General features: G+C 33.7%; 2 protein-coding genes across 3 annotated transcripts; one reads left to right on the top strand and one right to left on the bottom strand.

Moving 5' to 3' along the window:
* Positions 1-855: 855 nt before the first annotated feature.
* LOC114929237 (lysosome-associated membrane glycoprotein 5) lies at positions 856-10,978 on the bottom strand. The gene is made up of 7 exons (XM_029300714.2): positions 10,651-10,978; positions 9,384-9,508; positions 6,205-6,396; positions 5,973-6,089; positions 5,388-5,475; positions 4,999-5,140; positions 856-4,642 (listed from the first exon to the last, which is right to left on the bottom strand). The coding sequence occupies exons 1-7, from the start codon at positions 10,688-10,690 to the stop codon at positions 4,432-4,434; spliced, it is 915 nt and encodes a 304-aa protein (XP_029156547.1). The 5' UTR covers positions 10,691-10,978; the 3' UTR covers positions 856-4,431.
* A 2,901-nt stretch (positions 10,979-13,879) lies between these two features.
* On the top strand, positions 13,880-15,451 carry LOC114929155 (uncharacterized). Of its 2 annotated transcripts, none has more exons than XM_029300575.2 (6): positions 13,880-14,108; positions 14,174-14,291; positions 14,402-14,656; positions 14,738-14,863; positions 14,954-15,159; positions 15,249-15,451. In XM_029300575.2, the coding sequence occupies exons 1-6, from the start codon at positions 14,094-14,096 to the stop codon at positions 15,333-15,335; spliced, it is 807 nt and encodes a 268-aa protein (XP_029156408.1). In that variant the 5' UTR covers positions 13,880-14,093; the 3' UTR covers positions 15,336-15,451. The 2 variants fall into 2 exon arrangements, with proteins under 2 accessions (XP_029156408.1, XP_029156409.1); XM_029300576.2 differs by having other exon boundaries at positions 13,881-14,108; positions 14,747-14,863.
* The last annotated feature ends 9,047 nt before the right edge of the window (positions 15,452-24,498 follow it).

Below are 24,498 nucleotides of genomic sequence, written 5' to 3'. Positions count from 1 at the left end.
GCTCGATTATTAGATATACCTATACACGAAATTGGTGAAATAAACGAGGGTTGTTACATGAACAATCCGTAATCCGCGAAATGCGATGACGTGTGAGCAGCGATCTTTCTAATCGCTCATAGATGTAAAACCCGAAATACTCTCTCGTAGGCGACAATGCGAATTGTCCTGTCGCGCGTCATTGTTGCAAGAGATTTCAATAGACATTGCGACAATGAGCCGACGACGACGGTGTTGCGCAAAGGGAGGACAACCCCTCGGCCAGCATAAGCCTGCTTGACTGTACTTTTCACCGCCCTTTCCACAACGCAAGATTATTATGTCTCCGCGACCCTTCGTCCCTGAATAGACATCTGCTTTCGAAAAAGCGTAATACCCATGTATATAAAATGAAACGCGATTACAAGGTACATATATTTTCCTTTCTCAACGTTAAGTCTGCTTTCAAAGATCTGTTTAATTGAATGATCACGCGTTTATAAATATTTTTAATTTAATTAATATTATTATGTAATATAATAATATTCAATATATTTTATATATATTATGTATTATGTGATAATATTATAAATTTGATATAAATACTTTAAAAATTATTAAAAAAAAATAAATAAGATTTATTTAATGCAACTCAGCATAATTTAACATAGTCTAGATTAGAATTTTCGATAATATTTGTTTTTCTATTGAAAAATACATACAAAAATAGTAAAAATAAAAATTGTTATTAAGTTGAATTAGTGATTTGCTATTATTTTACTTTATTTAAATTAGAATTACGAAAAAATGTCATATAAAATTGATGGGAGATTATCTTGTAGAGCGTCGTGGATGCAAAGTACAGGATCGAGCGAATTTGTATAACAGCCTTTATTTTATCGTTATGATACAATTTTAATTAGATATATGTCGCTATGCGCCACGTGAAATTGGAATCCACCTTTCCATTCTGGCGGTCTTCGCAATTGTAACGCATTATTATAATAATCATTACATTAATTATTATAATAATTATTATAATAATTATATTACTTAATAAGTATTAAGATTATTATAATAATTGTTACAAGACTTAACGCCTTGCGGTTATAGGTCAAGCGATATGATTCATAATTTGACGTCATTTCATTATCGAAGACGTCGCGATTCAACAATCTGCCTCATCGTGCCTCACCGTTGTTTCTTACACAATTTTACAAAGGAAAACGCAAAGTCGCGTAAAATCAAGTCGAGAGAGATCTATTAAATATATTCCACCCATTAATCCACCGAGACGCAAGCGGAATCGCGCACCATTAATTTTCTCAATTCGTTTTTTACTATTCCTTTAATATCTAAGATAAGATTGATTTTAGCACAAAAATACAATTCCATGTAATTACAGCTAGACCTTTCTCGTGTCAGTATCACGACATACGCGAGCGTACGTGATGCGTTCATCCGATCTTGCCGATTCAAATCAATTCAATTGGATCATAATAGCTAGCAGAAATTTCGAAAGATATAACTAATTGAACTATAAGTGTGATAAGTTTTTATGCAATAATGTACCTTCGAAAAAATAGATTTATCTGGTTCTCAAATCTCACGCGCGTCTTTCCTTTCTTTCTCTTCTTTTTTTTTTTAAATCGAAATAGAGTTAATTATTTCAGATCCTTCGAATTCTATAAATCAAGATCTTGTGAATCGTCACGATACTCGCTACCGGCCACATTTACGAGTCGACGATTGACAAATCTGTGGAAATACATTATTATACGATATTCGTAATATATATATTTACACACGAATTAACTTTAATATGCATTTGGAAGACAGAGGTTTATATATATATATATATTAGAGAATATATATATATATATGTATATATATATATATTTTTTTTTTATATTATGCGTATATCTTGATAACGTAAGTTTCTCTTCATATAGTCATATATTTATATGTCTATATAACGTATATGTACACGCGTAGATATGTATATATTCCTAATGTATGCACGCGTGGACGTATACATCTTACACAGTTAGGTACGTCATAACTTTCTCGCTAGTAATTATATTATTCATCACGCGCCATCGCCAGCGACTAGCTATTTTCGATATATAAATAAATGACCTTTTCCGTAATCACTTCAAAATGCAAACTCGTGTTTTATCCACCGTATATCATAACTGATGAAACAATACCATTAATAACTATGCGTATCGTAATTTTCTGTGGGCAAAAGTTTAAATATAAATTTACAACTTTGAATTTTACATGTCAAGGTACCATTCCTAAAACCAGCACTTTTATAGCAAAATTTTTAGATGCATCCAACGAAAATACAGAGTAGAATGTAAAAGAAAGGAACACGAGGAAACTTCTGCAAAAGAAAATGAAGTGTAATCAATGTTGACGTGAATTTTTCTAAATTAAATTCTGTGTATTTGTAATCTAAATGCTTCACGCATAATACGCGTAATGCGGCTTCACCTCGCCTATGTATATTTACATAGTATATTGCATAGCACACACATACATACGCACACACACACATACACAAAGAATTATAAGCCGGATGAAAGAATTATCCTATCGTGGCGTGTATTTGTGTAACGCCACTCCCGATATGAAGTTTATCACTACTCTGTTAGTCCTCGAAAATTGACATATTCATATAAATATTTCGAAGAAGATTTGAGAAACAGCCTCGCGAAAGGATATAGACTCTTCTACAATTTCTCATCTTGTACTACATAATATCGAGCGAGAATAATGTTTGAGATCAATTCTGATGCAAATTCTAAATGTCTGGATCACAATTCACATTTCCACCCAAGACATAAATAATAACAGATATATATATATATATATATATATATATATATATATGTTGTGGGACGAACTAATTTAACTTTATATTTACAGGTAAGTATTTCTTAAATTTCGCAAATCGAGAAACTTACAAAGCTATACATTGCAAAGAGTAAAGCATGGTAAAATTGAGTACAATCGATGTAAAAAATTGGAAATAATCTATCAGTAAATTATAGACGATTGCTATGTACAAGATAATTTAAGGCGTCACATTGAAATGTATTAAGACTTTTAATACACTCTCGTTAATTAATCTAGATACCTATTTAACATCATTAGCTGCCAAGAAGGACCCTCTTACATCTTTGAGGTATTAAAGAACCTCGTTTATGGAATCTTGAATCTCGGATTATAATCAAAATTGTTATTATACTACTATTATATTTTTATCTATAATAATAATATTCAAATGGATAAAGATATGTTATATCGCGAGTTTTTTTACGCCGAGGGAACCAATTTAATTATTTCAACTGTTTGAATGACGCATGTATTCCGCGGAACATTAAAGTATAGCTGTGTTTTTTCTTCTCTGTAATTCTCTAGAAAATTATGCAAATTCCCTAAAGATCCCATCATCAATGTAATTTTTGTGACGAGAAAATGCACGAGTGACAAGATTTTGGAATGTTCCTCATTCAATGCTCATACAACGGCAAGATCTACAAATTTAAAAGCCTATTGATACAACCATCCGAGTTTGCGATTACGAATGTCGTTTTTCAGTTAAATTCTGAACGAATCGATTGACATTCGATCTACGCGATTGATAAATGTCGCGTATACACTAATCATGAAATTCATCCATTGCATCATTTGTTTCGACACTTTTATATTAATACTTATGGCATAAATCGACGATATCTATTTTCTATATATAAGGATGCATTAAAACGTGATCTGAAATTGCTCTAATCGTAAACAAAAATTGACAATATTGTCTAATTTTATAAACAAACATTTCATATAAAAGAACAAAAAGTCTTTTCCAAACCGATGTAAAAATAAATGTAGTCCAATTTTTATAAGCTCGAAGCAAATGACGATAAAAACTTTTAAGAGATTAACTTTTTCAAAAAATAATTGAATTATAATATTAATAATTAATAATAATTATTAATATTATAGGTTCATAACATAACGAGATTATCTTTCTTTAAATAATAAAAAAATTCAAATACATCTACTCATATACCTTCTGCAAAACCTTTAAAAATATCCATCACGTTAAAAGATCTTTCGAATTTTTTCTCTCTGATATTTCGTCTCACGAAAGATGAAGCCTGCTTCAATGTAACATTGCCTGCCTCCAATTTGACTCTTCAATTGACACGTTTAATTTTCTATAAGAGGATTTAATTCTGTAAATCGTTACTCGATAATTACAAGTCCGATTGATACAACTTCCAGTAAATTAAATAAAAATGCTCGACGAAGAATGCAAACGAGCCTTTTTTCCAAAACAATGATTAACGTGGGCGGGAAGGAATAAAAACTACGAGTCGTAATTTTGGCGATACGCGCACGCTTTGGCATCGTCAGTGACAGTGGGGAATCGATTCGCCCTTCTTACTCCATCGTGTCATATTTGACCTTCTTCACCTTGAAGTATCGGTAGGCCGCGTAGCCAGTGATCGTCAGGAGGACCGCGGCCGCCAGCGTCGAGCCGACTGCAACCGGCGCGGTTTCATCCCTACCTGCGCGCGCGCTCAACGAGGCGCATGAGAATTCGGAGGCGAACTCGTTGTTCTTGAACTTGAAGGGTTGCAGCTTCATATCTCTGAAATTTTTATTTTTTTTCCTTTTTAGTATCTACCTTCTCACAAATTACCTCGTCCGACAGGATCGAAGTCTTTCTCAAATTATGATATATATTTTATGGTATATCTCCGTGCATTGAATTTTCAAAATAAAAATGGCTAAAAATAGCTGATATTTTGAGAATTATTTAGTTACATAATAAAAAAATGATTCTTGAAATTAGCTGTACATGTGTCAAAGTTGTTTAACTTTGAATATGAAAGCGAGATAAAATTTATCTCAATTAATTATAAGTTCGAGTCGTGACTTTATATTATAGCTTATTTTTAAGAAAGACAATTTTTGAAGTAAGATTGATTTGGTAAATATAAATACCTCAGAAGTACACTGGCTTGATTTTTCTTTCCGTCGGTGAGCGGAATTACTTTTTCCTCGGAACAAGCGTACGATTTTCCAACCGGTGTAGGGAATAGCATGGCACTGTGTTTCTGTCCGGTACTCACTCGAATAGTTTTATCTAAGATATTAATGAAACAATTGGTTTAGTGTTAATAATATAACATCAGAGTTTTCTCAAAAAATATCGAATATATTTGGCAGTTTATGATAAACTAATCAAAGGCTCTTATATCATGTTTTTTTGCATATTTAGTTAGAAATTAAAAAAAAACATATTGTGCAATATATTATCGAATTCTAATGACACATTTTGATAAAAAGTCAATATGCTCAATTAATTAAAATTGGCACTAATTGGCACTTACTTGGTTCATCAACGTGTTCAAAGTGTTTGTCGCTAGAATTGTAGGTCAATTCAATTTTCTCGACATACCAACGTTCGCCACCAGGTGTCTGAAAAATAAAAATCATGCATCTCGAGAAAATATTATCGGATCGACCACGTTTTTACTTTACGCAAAAATTAGATTAAAAATGGGACAACGTTTCTTATATTTCTAAATGCACTTTTGCTGTTGCATGTTTGCGTATAAATAACATCCTATCACTCGTCGTGTATGACTCCTTTTTCCCTAAGATAGCGTTACTTCCGATAAAAAGAACTTTTATTGTTTTTATCCCGCAAAGTCTGTAGCTATCGTTCGGAATATAATTACGGAATATCGTAATAGCTCTTAGCACGCAATCAACAATATGAAGGTGGAAAATCAAATGAACTATATCTCGGTAAAGAGTCACGTATCGATTCGCGCAAAAAGCAACCTTGTGTCTGGCATAGTTCAGGTGATTTATCCCTCGTATAATTGCCGTTTATATAACTTTCCATCGGAAACTAATCTCTCCGTCAAAATGATATAAAGATTGGATTAGCGTTGTATGTAAAAAGTTACCTTGGCGAAACTCCAAGATAATACGAAGGCATTCCACTTCAATGACATTGTCACCGTATTTTCATTGTCACAATTTCCGGTCACGGTCGCATCATCAGGTACATAGATATCCACTTCCTGAGAACATAAAAATTTAATTATAATTTTACTACATTAACTATGTGTGCTATTAATAAGGATCAGGGATAAGATTTCTTCTCATCGCGAAATTTAATTTATACATGCTTCTTACTTGATCCTCGCCGTATTTTGTGCGATATTTGACGGCAACAATCGCATCTACTTGAAGAAGGATACAAGCTTGTCCGTTGCTTCTGTCCAATCGATATAAGGGTTTATCCGTTGAAACTGATCTGTGTGATTGTGTAGTTGTTGTGGTTGCGGGCGCACTCGTGGTTGTTTTGATTTCGGAATTAACTATAACCTGAAAAAGAAAATAGTAACATAATTAATAATAGAATAAAATATCAACGATGATTATTTATAGATGAAAATCATAAAATAATACTGACTCATAAACAATTGTTTTAAAAGAATTATTTCTCTCAATAAAAATTATCGGTGAAACCACGTAAGCAAATTGCTTAATAACGTTTTCATGTCTAGTTTATTTTGCTACAAAAGTATCTTCCGTTTATAAGTAGATTCTATGGAAGGTCACTTGTTACAACGTAAATGCAGAGTTTTGTCGTGGCAATTTTTTTCTCGTGTGTAACGAGTCGTTAACATAAAGGCAGATGTAAACATGATGTAAACATGTATGTTATAACATGTATAAATCCACAATTACAGAATATAAAAAAGAGCATAGTCGAGTTGATACAAGTGATAATAGTAAAAGTTTACATAAGAATCGTAAAATCTTTGCACAATGACGTTGTATAAATGTTCAATACCGAAAATGTCAAAGAGTGGCGTAAAACTACAGCTATTGGATGTTGTAAGAATTTAACATCAGAGAAGTTCTATAAATCCATTGTAAATCGAGTTTAAACATTCAATCTTTAAATTAAGTGAAAAATAAAAAAAGTATTAAAGTATAGTAAAAGGTCATAAAATTTGTAAAGAAAAAAATCTTTAAGAATTTACACAATGATTTAACCGTTTTGATATTAAGAAGTGACCGCAACTTTTTTTAGACTTATCGATCATTTAACTCTGATTAAGTAAAAAATAACATGTTATATTTCATATTTTGATTTTTATTTTGGGATACTTGCGATTCAACATTTTATTAATAATAAATTATAACTATTCATACTGGGTCATTAATTAGGTTAATAATCTATTAATAATTATTCATAATATTAAAAAATAATTTAAGAAAAATGTCTTATAATTTTTTATGGCCTAATGATGGCTGAATTATTATAGCTTTATATAAGAAGATATTAGTCTGAACAAACATGTTGCTCGTCATGCTTAAAATTTTATAGGCCATTTATCATGTCCAAATAATATATTTATGAGCATATCACAGTATATATATATATATATGTATATACAGGATATCCCAGATTTATATAACAAGTTGTTTTTTGCTTATATATTATCTGATCAATTTAGAATCGATCTATTTTTTCGGCAAAGATTATTTGCCACAAGTTCTCTCTCAATTTTCAACAATAAATATCTTTTTAATTAATATGTTTCATATATATAATTTTTTACAGCGTCTTTAAAAGGGGAGTGTTCCGCTTTTAATTTCGCATGAGTTATCTTGATAGTCGTATTGCAAAGCATCGCGTCAGTAAAATCTTAGTGCGCTGGTAACATCACCAGTGACATTTAACAGCCGGAAGTTATATGATTGTCGCAATAGCGATGAAATATAAATTGCATGACATGCATCATTTAGCGATATGTTTTCGAGCAGCAACAGACTACGAAAGCACAATAAATGGGTATGAAAAATATGAAGAAATATTAATAAATGTCTAATATGAAATCTCACATGAGACTGAGCATTGTATTAAAAATATATTAACTCTCTATAAAAAGCTAATACTTTTAAACTTTGATTTAAAAAAGATTGTAATAATGTAAAGAGATTGTAGGTACCTTCATGAAATCATTTATGATAATATTTCAAAGATATGACATTACAGCATAAAAATTGGTCTTTTGTCAGATATGATGTTATAACATGACATAAGTTAAAAAATTAGCCTTTTGCCAGAATTACATTTTTGCCTTTTTCAATCTTTTACATATATGTATAAAGTTAAAAATTAGCTATATAATTTGTGAGAAAAATTTAAAACGGCAATTTAATTATAATTATAATATTTTATATATCACAAATATCCTAATATAAGTATGTATCTTGATATAATATATTATGTATATATATATATATATATATGTGTGTGTGTGTGTGTGTGTGTGTGTGTGTGTGTTTCTTACTTCTTTAAACGCATGCGTTTCTTCTATATTGCATGACACATAAAATTATAAATAGAATTCTGCCTCGAATAGATCGTCTAAAGTAATCTTAAGTAAAAAATTAGCATCACACACAAAACTTTGGAGATGATAATATAATATAAAAGAAGATATATAAAAAATAGAGCGAGAGAGAATAGGATCAAGGTTTTGGTGAAGAGCTAAAAATTTCGATAAGAGAAATATATATGACGTAATGAATTTTCTTTATGAATTTCATGCACTATATCATACATTATAATGTGGGTGTAATTAAAACGTTGTTACGCCCAATGTAAGGTCAGCCTTGAGAAAGCGTAAGACCTTGCTATGACAAGGATAAATCTTCAAAGTTTCCTGAAAACGAGTCCACGTAATCGCGCCGAGTCATATAATCATATAATGATACCTTCGTCGGGAGTTAATTATCGTATTGGTGAATCTTAGAATTAAATAAGCGCTCGTAATAAACGATAATATGATAATACGATTACGCGCAGATTTACAATAAAATGCAGCTCGCGTACATAGAATACATACATAGGTCGCCGCCCACTATTGTAGGAACATTAGTATATATGTATATAGAAGTTTATACACAGATATATTATACACGATATCACTTCATCCTTCTATAAATATATATGAATTAGCACGTTCCGCGAATCCATTTAAATAATTACTCCTGTCCACAGAAATATAAATCGTTGCATTTCTTAGAGTGCATATTGATTATACCACTAACATTGTGTATTCGCTTGAAAGGTGTATTGTAGGTGAAAGGAAAAAAATATCGAGGAAATTTTTAATCGGTTATTCCGTATACTATATCAATAATTTCTTTTTTAATTTTAATGAAATATGTGCTTTTATGCAAAAATATAATTAAATAAAGAAGCATAAAATATAATAGCGAAAAAAACTAATAGAATATGAAAGATGTAAAATTATAATTAATAAAGAGATTCAAGTATCAAATATACTTACCAAGGGTAATCTCGTTCTCTGGGTAGGCAAATCTACGCGGACCTTTGGTGTTCTACGTGTGGTGTATAAGTCTTGTCGCGTTGGTGTAGGAAGAGTAATGCTGAACGCTGTGCTCGAGATGCACCCTGTCAAAAATTATTGCAATAAAACCCCTTAAATGTTACCCCTTAATGTTTACTACGATAAATGCTACGATACAAATTTTCAGATTAAATTAATAACAGTAAATTAAAAGAATCAGTTCTTAAGTTAAGCCAAAATAAATTACAGGAAAGACGTCCGGAGTTTTAATCATGTTTAAAAACAATCTACAAAGATTGATAAAAATTGTACAATTTAAAGTTTATTGTCTAATTTTCAATGTCTATATACATCTTTAATTTAATTTTTTTTCCTCTACTAAACTTGTTAAAATAAAACGGTATTACTCTTCTGCGATCCTCACAAATTAGTTATGGGAATTAAAGAATAATGAATTGAACAAAGTGCTTCTAGTATTATCTTGTCTTGTTAAGAGAAAGTAGTTTTCGATTTAAATTTCTGACTATAGAAAGCTTCACGATTATACATAGTTTATCTAAAGCATTATCTGCGGAATTCTTTCTCTCTAAAAATAGCATTTCTCATGCATCAATCATATGGTTTCTTCCCACAACGTTTCATATATCGTGCTTGTAATGATACTACAATATAATCTCGTAATGTCAAGTTTGCCAAAAATATCAAATACCAAATTGAAAAAAAAAAAAATAAATACACGAGAACAGGACTATTTAATTATGTATTATTATACAAATGTTTTGTTAACATTATAAGTATACCTACATATTTAAAAAAATATGACAAAAGGTACAAATTATTACATACTAAAAATTTTCATTAGATTCCATGCAGAACACAGCTTTAACGAAATATTGTTTTTTAATCCAGTTATATCGACATTCCTTCCATGTCAAAATAATTCTTTGCAAATTTCTTATCATATTTTTATTCTATTATTGATTTTCTTCATTTATCGAAATTTCTTTGAGAACAATCGCGAAAAGATTCGCTTACGTAAAAAAAAGATTCTCTTATGTAAAACTTTCCATTCGAATGACTCTCCAACGCATCTAAGGATTAAATGGCGCGACCTGGCGAGATCGTGTTCGTCGCAACTTTTTTAATCACGAACAGATTATCTCATTCTTCTCGAAAATATTAGAAACGCATAAATGATGCACTACATAAACGAGGAATCGCGCGAAACTCTCCGAAAAAAACTTACACAGTAGGAAAATCGCCCTGCAATGTTCGTGACGTGCCATAACGTTGCCGTTGCTTGCTCGTCTCCTAGTACTCCTTGCTCCTGATGGCCGTTCCACAGGATGCACGATCGAGATGGCGAGAACGGGAAAGAAAGGACACGGATATTGTTATCGCACGGAAAGAAAATCACACCCCGAGTTATTATACAACGGTGCCGGGACGGTGGTTCGGTAACGACGTTCACGAGGCTTGTGAGGAGAAGCGAGAGAAAGCTCGGGTGCGGATGGATCGATAGGGCGGCTATCAGCATGCGCTACTACGCTCTTGCCGTTCTGTACAACGTGGTGGAGGAGATTCTCCTCGACGATCCGCCGACGATGACGTCGTCCTCGTCATTGCCGTCGTTCTCGTTGTTGTCGCCACATAGGCATCAACCATCACGTCGCCAAGGGCTGTTCATTCACATTACGCGCGCAAACAAATGTATACTACGGCTTTGTTCGCCGGAAATTTCGCGTAGGTGTGGAGAATTAACGTTAACAAGTGTTTGTTTTCTCTTGTTCGACGGAGCTTCCCTGATTTTTCATTTATTTAATGCTCCTTTAATACTTCTTTAATCAATCTTTAATAGTTTTTCAATTTCGAAGAATTGTTCGTGTTTGTTAACTTCTATCAGTATGGAAATTGAAATTCTTAATAAAAATCTTTCCTCAATGGTAAAAGTCGACCAAACTGGCAATCATTTATTATAAATAATTAGTTAAAATACAACGTTTCGGCTGTCATTGCAGCCCTTTTCAAGTAAATTTATAAAAAGTTACATAAAAATAATTATAATTTTAATACATTTCATCGCAACAAATAATTATAAATTCATGTACAAAAATATGTTCGGCTGTCATTGCAGCCCTTTTCAAGTAAATCTATAAAAAGTTACATAAAAATAATTATAATTTTAATACATTTCATCGTAACAAATAATTATAAATTCATGTACAAAAATATGTTCGGCTGTCATTGCAGCCCTTTTCAAGTAAATCTATAAAAAGTTACATAAAAATAATTATAATTTTAATACATTTCATCGCAACAAATAATTATAAATTTATGTACAAAAATATGTTACATACCAAACGTAAATCTAAAATTCTTAATTTAACGTAAACTTGTTTAAGGTCTGAAAATGATATATATTCCGAAAATCTACTTGGCTTGGAGAAGAGTTAAGAATATTCTGCCAACTATCTAATAATTTGTATACATAAAACTGGATTAAAGTGTATTTTATTTCAGAAATTTTTCCCCAAAAAACTCAAGAAATAATATAATCCACGATAAAAAAAAAGTGCCGATCCTTTTTATCTCTTTATTTTATTTTTTTTTTATCTATTTATGTAAATCATTGAAAAAGGATAAGGGTGCAAGCTCACGTTCCATATAGGTTCACGTTCTATTTTACTTTAAAACTTTCCTAATCGTGAAACAGCCGTGGCGCCATAAAATAATTCGTGTGCAAGCTTCGACAGGGGTTTCCGCTACTTTTTTATTCCAGCTGCGAACAGAAACATGGTGCAGTGGCTGCAACATAGTGATATAACTGCATCTCAGCGTACACGATACACATACGGGATCGTGGAGATCGTATTTCGGTGACCCGAGCGTGGGCGGCTCGTTACCTGAAAGTTCATATACCGTCCAATCGTGAAACTTTCTTTCAACTCAATAAGCACACAAAAAAAAAATAGAAGCACAAAAATATCTTGCAACTTTCGCGCAATTAAGAAAAACTTATAAAAGTTGCACGCAGTAATAAAAAGCAAACATATATAGCAAATTATGTTTGCACAATCTACTAATGCATGTAAACATTAGGCATCTGAGGATAATAAAATTCCTTCGTGTTATATAATTATATTTTTACGTTTCATTGAAAGAAACTGTAAATGAATCCAAACAAAATTCAAATCTAACACAATTTATCGATAACATTTATAGAAAATATAACTCGCACAGGGCACAATTAAAAAAAAAAAAACAATGTTTTGTAATATAATAGAATATAAAATATATATATTTTCAATGATACTTTTATTCGATGAAGAATAATATGCGAAAAATAGCAAATAAATTATACATTTTTAAAATGCGACCCCTACAGTCAATTGTAAACTCAATTTCATATAAAGCGATATTCCCAGAGGAGAGACCTTTATTCTTCGCCCGCTTCTAGCGAAGCATTTATCATGTGATTTTATCGAGAGACGTTCGATCGGTTTGATACACAGTATAAAGTTGAAAACCGTGGCATTTACGTGACTTTACAAGAGCACTTTGATAAGCATCTTATGACAGGTTAACGTCTCGCTGAAGGCGTATTTCCGCCTGACCGCCCACGGATTAACACACGCCTACGCAAATTTTAATTCACTCAAATTCCTATTCATAATTATAATTTAAATCGTCCGAACTGATCGTTTACATCGACGTGATATTAATTGTAATTAAAGAGATATTGCATAATTTAACAATTTAAGACAATGTGTTATTTATTAGCCGATCTGTTATCGCGAATAGATATTTGATTACTTTTTTATCTGATATGACAACCGGTTTTTTAAAATATCTTTCTTATTTTTCTCTCGTTGATTTCTAAGTAAAATAAATCATAGGTGTATTTAATAGAAATGGGAAGGAAATTTTTTTTAAATAATTTATTAATGTCAAGCGAGCACGCGATAGTGTCACTATAAAAATTTTTATCCGACTTCACAATTTTGCCTATATGTGCATGTCCGTATAAATTACATATAATATTTAGATATAATTTAATATCTGTAATTATAATTTATTAATAATAAATTATATATAATTTATAATTTATGGTTTTTTAATTACTATTATTATTTTCTTTACATTTTTATTACACTCCTCTCTTTCTCTTTCGTTTTCTAAATATTAAAAAATTTATATATTTAATTAATTCGATATTGCACATTTTACGTTATGTATTATTTTTTTTTTTTCTTAAAAATATAAATTTTGCAGCCTGGACGTCTCTCTTTCGCAGATTTATCTCCTTTAATTATGACAAATATATCACAAATAATTGATCTATCGCGTAAAATTTTTGTTTATGGAAGGAATATATTTCTTAATGCTGCTGCCATCTCTCGTGGACAGAATGCACCTGCATCGAATGCAAGCGCGTCGACACCGCGAGATGGCGACAGTTGTCTTATTACTGCTGCGACGAAAAAGGTTAAGTATTCGCGATCGCGAATCTCGAGCAAAGGACGTAAACAGGAAACGACGACGACGTTTTTCGCGGTGAGTCACGCGAGCTTATCAATATTCGCGGTCGCGTGGGGATAGAAAAATCCGCGACGACATATTGTACCGAGCCGCAAGAACGCGACGTCGATTACTGACAGAACTCTTCAGTGATCTTCGACGCCGCGGAATATGATGACTCTGAAAGTAAGGGACAAGAGCGTGCCTACTTTCGCGTGAGTTTTGCAGCGAAAACTGCTTTTGGTTTCTAGGCGACCGTTGTTAATCGCTCCTTTACAAGAGTTTGTCCTCTTCGGAGTTTCTTATCGAGACGCAATTTAACGGCTTCGATCAAACCCGAAGGAACGATGTCGTTCGAAGATGAGAAACGTACGAAATTTAATTGCGATCTGTAGCATCATTAAGCTATATTTCTGTAAATATTCTATAAATATATGTAATATACGTATAAAAATTTTTTTTCTTATTTCTGTAACTAGAGAAATTCTTAAACATGCCACCGGAGGAGAAGAGAAGTTTCTACAAAGCACAAGTGACAACTCTGGATCAGATTCCTGCATGGCCAGAGTATTGGGAGAAAAATAAATTTAACATTGCCAAGACTCTTGAGAAAACTGAAAAGGTTGATGAGGACATAGTTAAGAAAGTATCGATATGGCAAGGAGACATAACTTCACTTGAAATAGATGCAATTGTCAATGCTGCAAATTCGAGTCTTTTAGGAGGTGGTGGAGGTAGAAAGAATGTTATTCATTAGGAAATTTAACACAAAAATAAATATAAATAAAATTGCCCATATATATATTAAATGTAAGCTTTTTCAGTTGATGGAGCTATTCATAGAGCGGCAGGACCAAATTTAAAGAAAGAATGTGCAACATTAGGAGGATGTAAAGTTGGCGAAGCCAAAATTACAGGAGGTTACATGTTGCCGGCTAAATGTTAATAATTTATCTTTTGCAAAAACTGAATGTTAATATGTTTATTTTTTATTAACAAAAATTAATATTTTGATACTTGCAATGTTTTAGATGTTATTCATACAGTTGGTCCACAAGGTGAGAAGCCAGAGAAATTACGAAAATGTTATGAAAACAGTCTGATGTTGGCTAAAGAGAATCATTTGCGTTCTATCGCATTTCCATGCATATCTACTGGAATTTATGGATATCCGCAACAACCTGCAGCCAACGTAGCTTTATCAACAGTCCAGAAATTCCTTCGTGAAAATCAAGATGTAAGATTGCATATATATTTTATGGCAACTATATTCTTCTAATATTTATAATCATTAATATTCATAAAATTTTTATTGTGAATTTCCAGATTGATAGAGTCATCTTTTGCTTATTTTTAAAGAGTGATAAGGACATATACGAGGACCTATTGCAAAAATATTTTGCTCTTGACTAAATATCTATAGATATATTTAGCAGGTCTTTATTTTTACAAAGTGTTATCCTCCATATTATTTAACATTTCGTAGAATTGTATTTTGAAAGTTAAATTAATATAAGATATTAATTTAACATTGGATATTATATCCTTCTTTTTCTCTTATCTTACTATAATCAAACTTTCGAACTCTAACGAGTTAATAATCTAGATGTAGAAAGTTTTACATAGAATGCATTTTGGATCATTTTATTTATTTATTGAAACTTAAAATTAAGATGATATACACTATGCAATATTGTATTGATATCTTACTAACGAATCAACTTTCAAAATAGAGATTACATAACAATCATGTATTATATGATAAATGATAATTTTATCATATTGCGCGATTTTTCATATCGGAAATTGATAATAACAAATTAAAAAGCACAAGCATATATACAAACATTCAGATGAATGAACGATGCTGTTGCACAACAACGCATAATCATTGGTCATTTCCACATGACATGAAAGGATAAGTAATCAAATCTGTAACGTCAAAAAATTTGCATAATTTTATAATTAAATTTTTGATCCTATTATGACGACGGTGTTATCCTCGTTACGATCGCAAATTTATTCGGGATAAAGTAGCCTTTAATTCCCGGATCAGGCCAAAGAAATCTTAATAATCAGTCAACCAAAAGGATAAAAATAAATATATAAAAGGGTAAATAAAAATAATCTAACTAACTATAATATATAATTCGAACGTGCCAATTTTACTGCACTCTGGGTGCATTCGCTCGACGCTATTTTCGCTTCGAATCGCCGAACGCGCCAATCGGCGCGAAGGATCGCGCGCTGGGAAACTAAAATAGCGCGCCTTTTATCTGCACTCTCTGCACCCGCGGCACCGCGCATGCGCGTCGCTCCGAGCCCATGGCGGTGCGCCGCCATCTTGAAAAATCGAAGTGCCGTGATGTCTGTATGTGGCGGCGGTAGGTGGGGGACGGTCGGTCGGTCGTTAACGCGGTGTACCTCGGACGGGAAAATATCTGTCACAAATGGGCGAATATCCCTGAGCGCGTACTGAGGTGCCCGGGCCGAAGACGCGTCCTCGTACGAGCATCTTCCGCGTCCTCGCGAACACGCTAGTGCTCGCCGCATCGTCTTCGTCGTCGTCGTCGTCGTCGGGGTCGTCGCTGCCGTCGCCACAGCCGTCTCGGAGCACACCCAAGAGGGTATATACCTCCGGTAGAGTCGCTCCGCACCTGGCCGGATCCGCCGTGGCCGAGGGTGCGCGTCGTAACTCACTCTCTCGCTCTCCCGGAGTCGAGGGAGTACGGAGTGAAGTTGTGTGCGCGTCGCGAGAGAGAAGAAAAAAAGAGTAAGAAGGGACAGTGGGAGAAGGAAGAGGGCACAGTGTGTCGATAGTAGAGCCGTGCGCCGGTTTTATTGTGCATAGCTCCGAGCGGACGCGGGTGTCCGAGGGATCTCGTGGTTTTGGCTCTACCCTCCTCGTCGTCCTCGTCGTGAAGAAAGTCGAAGCGAAACGAGCGTCGTAATGGGCGAACGGTACGTGCGTGCGTTCGCGGTGTGAAGTTAGCCCCGATCTCAGACGCGCGAAAGAGACGTGAAGAGAAAAAGAGTTCCGCGCGCGTGGAACTCTCGGTAATCTCGGGCGATCGCGAGTGACTCGATTGAAAGAGCCGAGGATAACACCGGATCTGGATCTCGAGGCGAGACTTAAGCGAACGTAACCGAGGTCCCGTAATCCTGAATGGCCGCCGCTTTCTAGGTTACTGACGGACAGGCCAAGAGAGCGTGAGAAGGAGAGAGAGAGAGAGAGAACTCGACACGAGTGAAAGAAACGGACATCGCGAGAGGTGCAAGAAAAAGGAAACGAATCTGTGGTCGCGCGAGTGAGAGCTAAAAAGACAGTCGGGGCGAAGAAGAAGGAGAGAAAGAAAGGAAGAGAGAGAGAGAGAGAGAGAGAGACAGCGAACGACCGTGAGCGCTCTCGCGCGGGCGCGCGACTTCGACACGACGACTACGTCGCCTTCGCCGCCGATGTGCGGCCAGCGAGGAGGCAGCACGCCGCGAACAACGTGTCCCGGACGTCTCTCCCGTGCTCGCCGGCGTAGTCCCGCCGTCATCGCTGCACGCGCCGACGGAGGTCTGAGCCTCCGCGGCACCTAGTGCTCCTGCCTCCGGTTTTTTTTTGACTCGGTGAACGTTTACCATCGTCGACGACTACTGTGTTTCCGATCACCGCCGTCAACGTCGTCGCCGAGGCTCAACTCGCATGTATGCATCTCGACGCGTAAGTCCTTATTATATTATCAGAATTATTAATATGAAGAATTATATATATATATGTATAAAGAGAGAGAGAGAGGTAGGTCGTACGAAAGAGTTGCGTAGGTGAGTGCACGGTGCGGTCCAAGTGTCGAAAAAAAGAAAGAGTTGGGTGGGGGAGCACGGTTAGCCAGAGGAGATTCACTCCGCTTTTCTTGCTGATCCCTTTCTCTCTCTCTCTTTCTCTCTCGATTTGGCTCCGCGGAGTTGTTTCCTGTGTGTGCCCCCGCTCTCTATTTCTGTCCTCGTCTGTCTCTCTTGTACGCGACTCGTCCCCATGTAATATTTTAGCCGGTACTCTCTTACGCTGCTTTTTTAACCCTACATTTTTTCGACTGTCACTAATCCTCGAGGAGAGAGAGAGAGAGGAAGATCCTTTTTTTCTCTCCTACTCGGCGTAATACATGTATGTCGTTCCTCGGTTCGTTAATTTCTCTCTCTTTATTATATAAGAAACAATCGATTTTTGAACCGCAAATTTTCTTTTACGTTGAGGTTAGATCAGTTAGATGCGCACGTGAGGATTTTATTGTCGGAAGCCGCTGCCGCGGATAATAAAACGCTAAAATGGACGATCTCGTAAAAGTCACATAATTATTCCGTAATCGGGCGTATTCGCACACATTCCATATTTTAGCTTGAAAAAACGTGGCTGTCCTATTATGAATGTTGACGTTAAAATTCACGTGCACTTTTATCGTCTGAAATATGAATACGCACGCTGCATTTTTAATGCGAGAAATGTAGAGACGCCCGTCTTGCTATTTATCGGAAAATCTTGCTTCTAAAAAGCAGACCGATAGAAAGGTCTGATCTGGTGTTAATTTGGTCGTTAAAAAGGTTAAATACTGATCGAAAAATACTGAGGGAATTTATTGATTCAACTTCGATAAAAAAAAAAAAACATAAAGACAAATGCAATCGCGATTGATCGAATGTAAGTAATAAAAGTTTGCAAAGTCTTTGCTCGTTCGAATAAAACTACAGTTTATACATTGTGTCGATTTATTCGGTCTCTGAGAAATAGCAACGTGTAATTATCGAGCGTTTCATATCTCGATTATCGCGGTGAAACATTGTCATAACATTGCATACATTTGATTCCGAGACATTTGTATTAAAACTACTCGTCAAGAATTCAATACGTGACATTTGGTGAAAATAATGTGTGACTTAATCTAGAAAAGATTAAAAAAAACGATTTTCTTTTATAAAAAGAGAGGACACTCGCGATTGAATCATTAATGAACGAGACATTAATATCGTAATTTTTTTAACGAGACGCTTCTTTGACATTGATCGTATGTTTTTTTTTCTTTTTTTTTTTTTTTTTGCAACAACTGAGATAGCAAGTAAAAAAATCCGACATTAAAATTATAAGTATATTAATAATTATTTTTTTCTTTTTTTAATCTATTTATTTAATACAATATATTAGCGGTGATATATCATAATATTAAATATAATATTACAACAATTTATATAATTATTATGCCTTTCTTATGCACAACAGTTATATGAAATCTATCAACAAGAAAACGAGAAATGTAGATTTATGAATTTTTAAATTATTGATTATCTTTCTTTCTAAAGAATGAAATTTTCATAGTTGAAAAATTTGTGTTAAATTTAATTGATATTACATGTCCCAAAACGGTCCACATCAGAAATTTTTGTGTTAATTTAACAGTTTAACATAATACTAACTTAACCTAAACATATATGGATATGTTGAATGAGACACGAATATTGTGTTAATATTTTAACACAAAATAAATGTAAAGCTTCAAGTAATTTAAAATAAATTTTGTGTAAAATTAACATAATTTTAATGTAAAATTAACTAAAAATATATTAATTTTAGATTTCTATCATCCTCACTTATATTAAAATAAAAAATCAACATTTTTTCCTCTAATTTGTAACAAATCTTGTCACTAATAAAACAGAACATATATATTGTGTAAAGTTGAAAATAGATGCACATTGTGTTATTTTTTCAGTTTTAATAATTGTTTTTATAATTTAATATTTAAGTTCAATTAACACAACAACAATGTACGTTAAATATTTAACACAAAAATTATAATGGAGACAGTTTTTAAAGAAAATACAAATTTTCCAACTGTATTGTTTCAATTTTCAATTCCTAAATGAGAGAAAAAATCATAACGGTAATAAAAAACGCTTTTTATACTCAACTGTAATTTACGTGCATAAAATTAATATGGCAATATTAAAATTAAAAATTAAATTAGAGCGAACTCTATAAGTGCGTTGAACGATCACGTTTCGAAACGTAACTAATAATCTGTTATAAAACAGATTTCTGCTACATAGCAGAGGTATCGAAGCGTCACGATATGCATCGAAATGTGTCAACGATAAAGAATAAATTGCAGTTGCTTTTCGCTCTCTCTCCCTCTCTTGTTATCTATAATTATCTAGAAAGTAGTGGTTTAGACAGTGTGCTATTGTTTACGCATTGACGCTCAACAATGATTATCGTATAATCGATGCGTGATGACGTAGTTTCGCAGAGTTAAAAAATAGTGCGTTAAAAAATAAAACACTTTGTACTTGTAAAATAACTGAAGGTCTAATCAAATTTATGAAATCATATACACGTATAATTATATTCTACGGTATCTTTTATTATGAATTTTGTTCCTCAAAACAAGTTAAAAGGAAATCTATGATTTTAATTTCTGATTAATCTTAATTTTTATTTTTGGCAAAGAGAAAGAGAGAACGCTAATTTTTTATTTATAAAGTAACTTTCTTCCGAAGATGTGCAATGTTTTTATTTTAAGTCCAACTTCACGCTCGTATTGCCATTCACGGTATACGCGGCTTTGTGGTGCCTATTCTATCAGAAACACGCTATTGCAAAAAGTTTCTATTGTGGCAACACGTTGTCGTCCCATTGAGTCACTCACGGAAACATTTTCATGACCGCCCATTTCCTCGTGGCCGACGTGCAACACACCATCGGCCACTCTTGCCGATCGAAACGGTTTTTTTTTTTTTATTATTCGTCTCTCTCCGTTCGTTCCTTCCCTTTCTCTCGGAAGGGTACAGTGCTGCTAACTCCCTACATATCGGTTGATCGTGAAAAAAATTTACCTCCTAGTAACAATGTCTTATTGGGTATCTGTATCGATCACAAAAGAATCCTACAACGATCTATATTTATTATCCAAGTATCGACGATGCTTAATTTTATAGCATACTAACGTATCGATATTACCTTCAATATCGTAGGCTCAGTGATGTGTGTCTTGATAAAAAAAAACTTGTTTACCCGTACTGTTGATACATTAATTAAGAACTTAATTTATATTATTTATAAATTACAATTTAATACTCGCAAAAAATTAGCTATAGTTTTTAGCTGTTTTTTTATATTATATATTATACATTTTTATTAGTTACCATGCTTAAATTTTAGCTACGATAGCTAATATTTTTTAGCTATAGAATTCTCTATACTGTAGCTAAAAAATATGAATCACCATATAGCTAAAATTGAGGTATAATAACTAAATTTCAAGTTGCTAATTTTTTTTCCGTTCAGTCGCTATCTTTTTATCATAATTTAAGGAGAAGGATGAAAGAGAAGGGGGAAAACGATAAAACAAAATTTCACTGTGAAAAAAGAAAGGTAACAATTCTAAAATTCCTATTAAATCACCGTCTCCTCGCGTTGAAAGTTTCATGCATAAAAGCGGCGAGATAATTGTACAAAGGTGTACACACAGCGAGAATTTTTATTATTAGGAAATATGTTCCTTACTTATTCTCATACTTGGCGCGCACCTTACGTTCTACTTTAATTACCTTTTATACTTTCACGAGCACATGCACACTCCGTGGCAATTGGCGTGTGATACGCGACGCCGCTCGCGTTACATCGTCATTGTTCTTCTAATGATACAACCTAATGACAAACCGACTCACCGGAAGAACTCTTTAATGCTATGCCCTCGCAGGTGTCACATCGCGCGACACGAAGCAATCGCGATAATTACATTGCTGCGATTGCTTCGTGTCAACGTAGGCAGTTTGTGGCACCCGCAACTTAAGTCACCCAACTACGATTAACAATGCAGCGCCCTTGCTCCGCTCATAACTGCACTTAATAAGAGGGAGCAGAATTCGATCAATTATATAGCAACCACGAACTCTTGCGCATATTGAAATATCTAATTTCTTATCGCGGGCAATTGATTTTTCTATTCTGGATTATTTTATTAAATGAAATAGTGTATATATCTGTCAAAATTGTTTACGTAATATTTAACAAAAATATCAGTACACTGAAAACAAAATTTGTCAACTCGACCTAACCGTTCAACTACATCACTATTTTATTAATTGAACACGTATTAGTATTTAAATCACATACATGTTTTGTTAGTTTTAAAATCTGTTATATTTAATTTAAATGTTTTTATATGTTCAATTAACAAAATAATATTTAGTTGAACGATTTAGCTAAGTTAACAAATTTTTTTTAGTGTGTAAAATTAAATTCAAGTATTAATTTACAAAGTTATCAATTTTGTAAATCATATGCAAAAATCTTTGTACAGAAATTATATAAAAACGCATGCACGTACAACTTTTTCAAACGTTTCGTAAAATAATGGACTTTAATATATTGCAATATCTCTTCGACACTCAAATGTCTGTATTACTTCACGCTTGATAGATCTATTCTGCATAGTTATCATTGTTTATTTAGACTAATGTACATAAGCACAATGACATTCGTAGAGACGCGGATAGAGAGTAATCTTCTTAGCGTGTGAGGACTCACCGCCCGGCAACGATTTATTCTTGGATTACGCTATGGAAACCGGGCTTCTAGCTTTATGTAATACCTTTCCTCGTTGTGTGCTATCGCTCTGTCCACCGGCAGAAAGCCGGGAATTGCTCGAGAAATGCACACGTCGTTCGGCACAGCGGAACCGGCAGCGTGTAGACCGATAACGGCGCTTGTTGATGGCGTTTTGACACGTAGATCGTTGCAAATGCGGTTAACAGCCGACGTGATAAAAGACCAACTATTGGTGTATCTATTACTTGATAGGATGTCGACAATACTAGATATAAGCTTGACGATGTCAGTGGTTTTTTGAATAATAAAAAAAAATCAAAGTCTCTCTCTATTAAATTGAAAAATTAAAGTATAATTAGGTGGACATTAAAAAAATATAGATATCGTAAAATAATTTGATTGACAAATGATTTAAATCAGAATTAATAAGGTAAACAAAATTTAATACTATAGAAGAAAATTTTTTTAAAATATTTATGTGATACTTGGATAGGGAAAATGGCGAGAGGTTCCACATATTTGAATTTTGCACCAGTTTCTGTGTAATCTGTGGCCGCTCCTGGCCGCATGCCCTAACTGCGCGTGTACCGATAACCTAGTTTGTATAGGGACGGCGGTCTCTAGGACCTAATTTCGCGTGACTTCGAGTATCCTAGATTTCTACTCGCACCTGTGAGCCCGCTTATCTCGGCCTTTTTATATTCTGCGCGATTTTCAACGTTCTACAGGTGGCTCCAGGTCCAAGATCCATCGTATTTTCGTATTTTAAACGATTCAAGATGGTACACATATTGATCTCTCTCAGAAAGCTTATATAACTCTCATAAAATTGTATGAATATTTGAATACCAAGTAAGAAGACTTAAATAATTCTTTTTTTTTTTTATAACGAATATATGTCAATACTTTGGATCAATCAATCATTCTATAAATCATAAATTTTTATCATTTATAATATCCTTTTACATTATTTAAATCTCTCACTCAGACAATGAAAAACGATCTCAATTTTGATTTAGCCATAGCACGCACATACATATAATTAGAATATCCTATCAGAAACTGACAATAATTTTTCTATATTTTTTTACACATAATATATATAATAATTACAATAATAATTTGTCGAAGATATGGGTTATCAGTTTTATATAGTTATTGAAAAATGACATGTAGCTTCCGTCTGCTCAATAGTATTTCCGTATCTTTTCGAAATTTGCAAGTTCGCCATATAATTAGCTGTTAATGTCTCGCAGGTGGCTGCGGGAAACGAAATTATATTCGAAACACCTGTTCGCGCAGCGAAACAAACCGTCGGCGCGAACATTTTCTTAACGCCGTGACAATTCGTCCCGCAATGTCCTGCAGCTGTTATCACTAACGTCGCCTACGGCCATCTATCAAACGGCCATTTACGTCATCATCGCGCACTGCACGAATGTAGTCTCCGCGTGTGTGAGCACGCATTTCCGCGATTCTCGCCGCGTAATCCTTTCCTTTGGTCGAGATTTTCGTTGCGCTTAATCTTGGAGACATGCCAACGTAATGGCGTTCTCTTAATTAAATGCGCGAATTTGCATTCACGCGCACGATTCCTTATAATGCATAGATATCTTCATTGAGGAGGAAATATTAGTCAGTTGATCTCTATTAAAATGGAAATTTCCGAATATTTGTAATAAAGTGATTACTTAGGATTATTGTGTAACATATATTGAAATTCCTGTTCAGTAAAATCGTAAAATTAAATTTTTTCCAAGAAAACAATTTTAAATTTGGCAAAGTTTCTGTGCTACTATACATTGTATTTCATCCAAAAATTGACTAGGAAGATATTAATCGAAATATCTCTGTAACTCTATATATTTTATGCATTTTATATTGCACATTAAATCATTCGTCGGGTCATTCAGTGATGTGATACGAATTAGCCACATAACATAAAGAGGTGACGAAGAAAATTGTACACAATAAAGTGCCGAGAAGATG

Source organism: Nylanderia fulva, unplaced genomic scaffold (assembly GCF_048542155.1).
Source record: "Nylanderia fulva isolate GAGA-0341 unplaced genomic scaffold, ASM4854215v1 Scaffold14, whole genome shotgun sequence".
In the NCBI taxonomy this organism is placed as follows: domain Eukaryota; kingdom Metazoa; phylum Arthropoda; class Insecta; order Hymenoptera; family Formicidae; genus Nylanderia; species Nylanderia fulva.
This window is presented reverse-complemented; position numbering and strand designations above follow the sequence as displayed.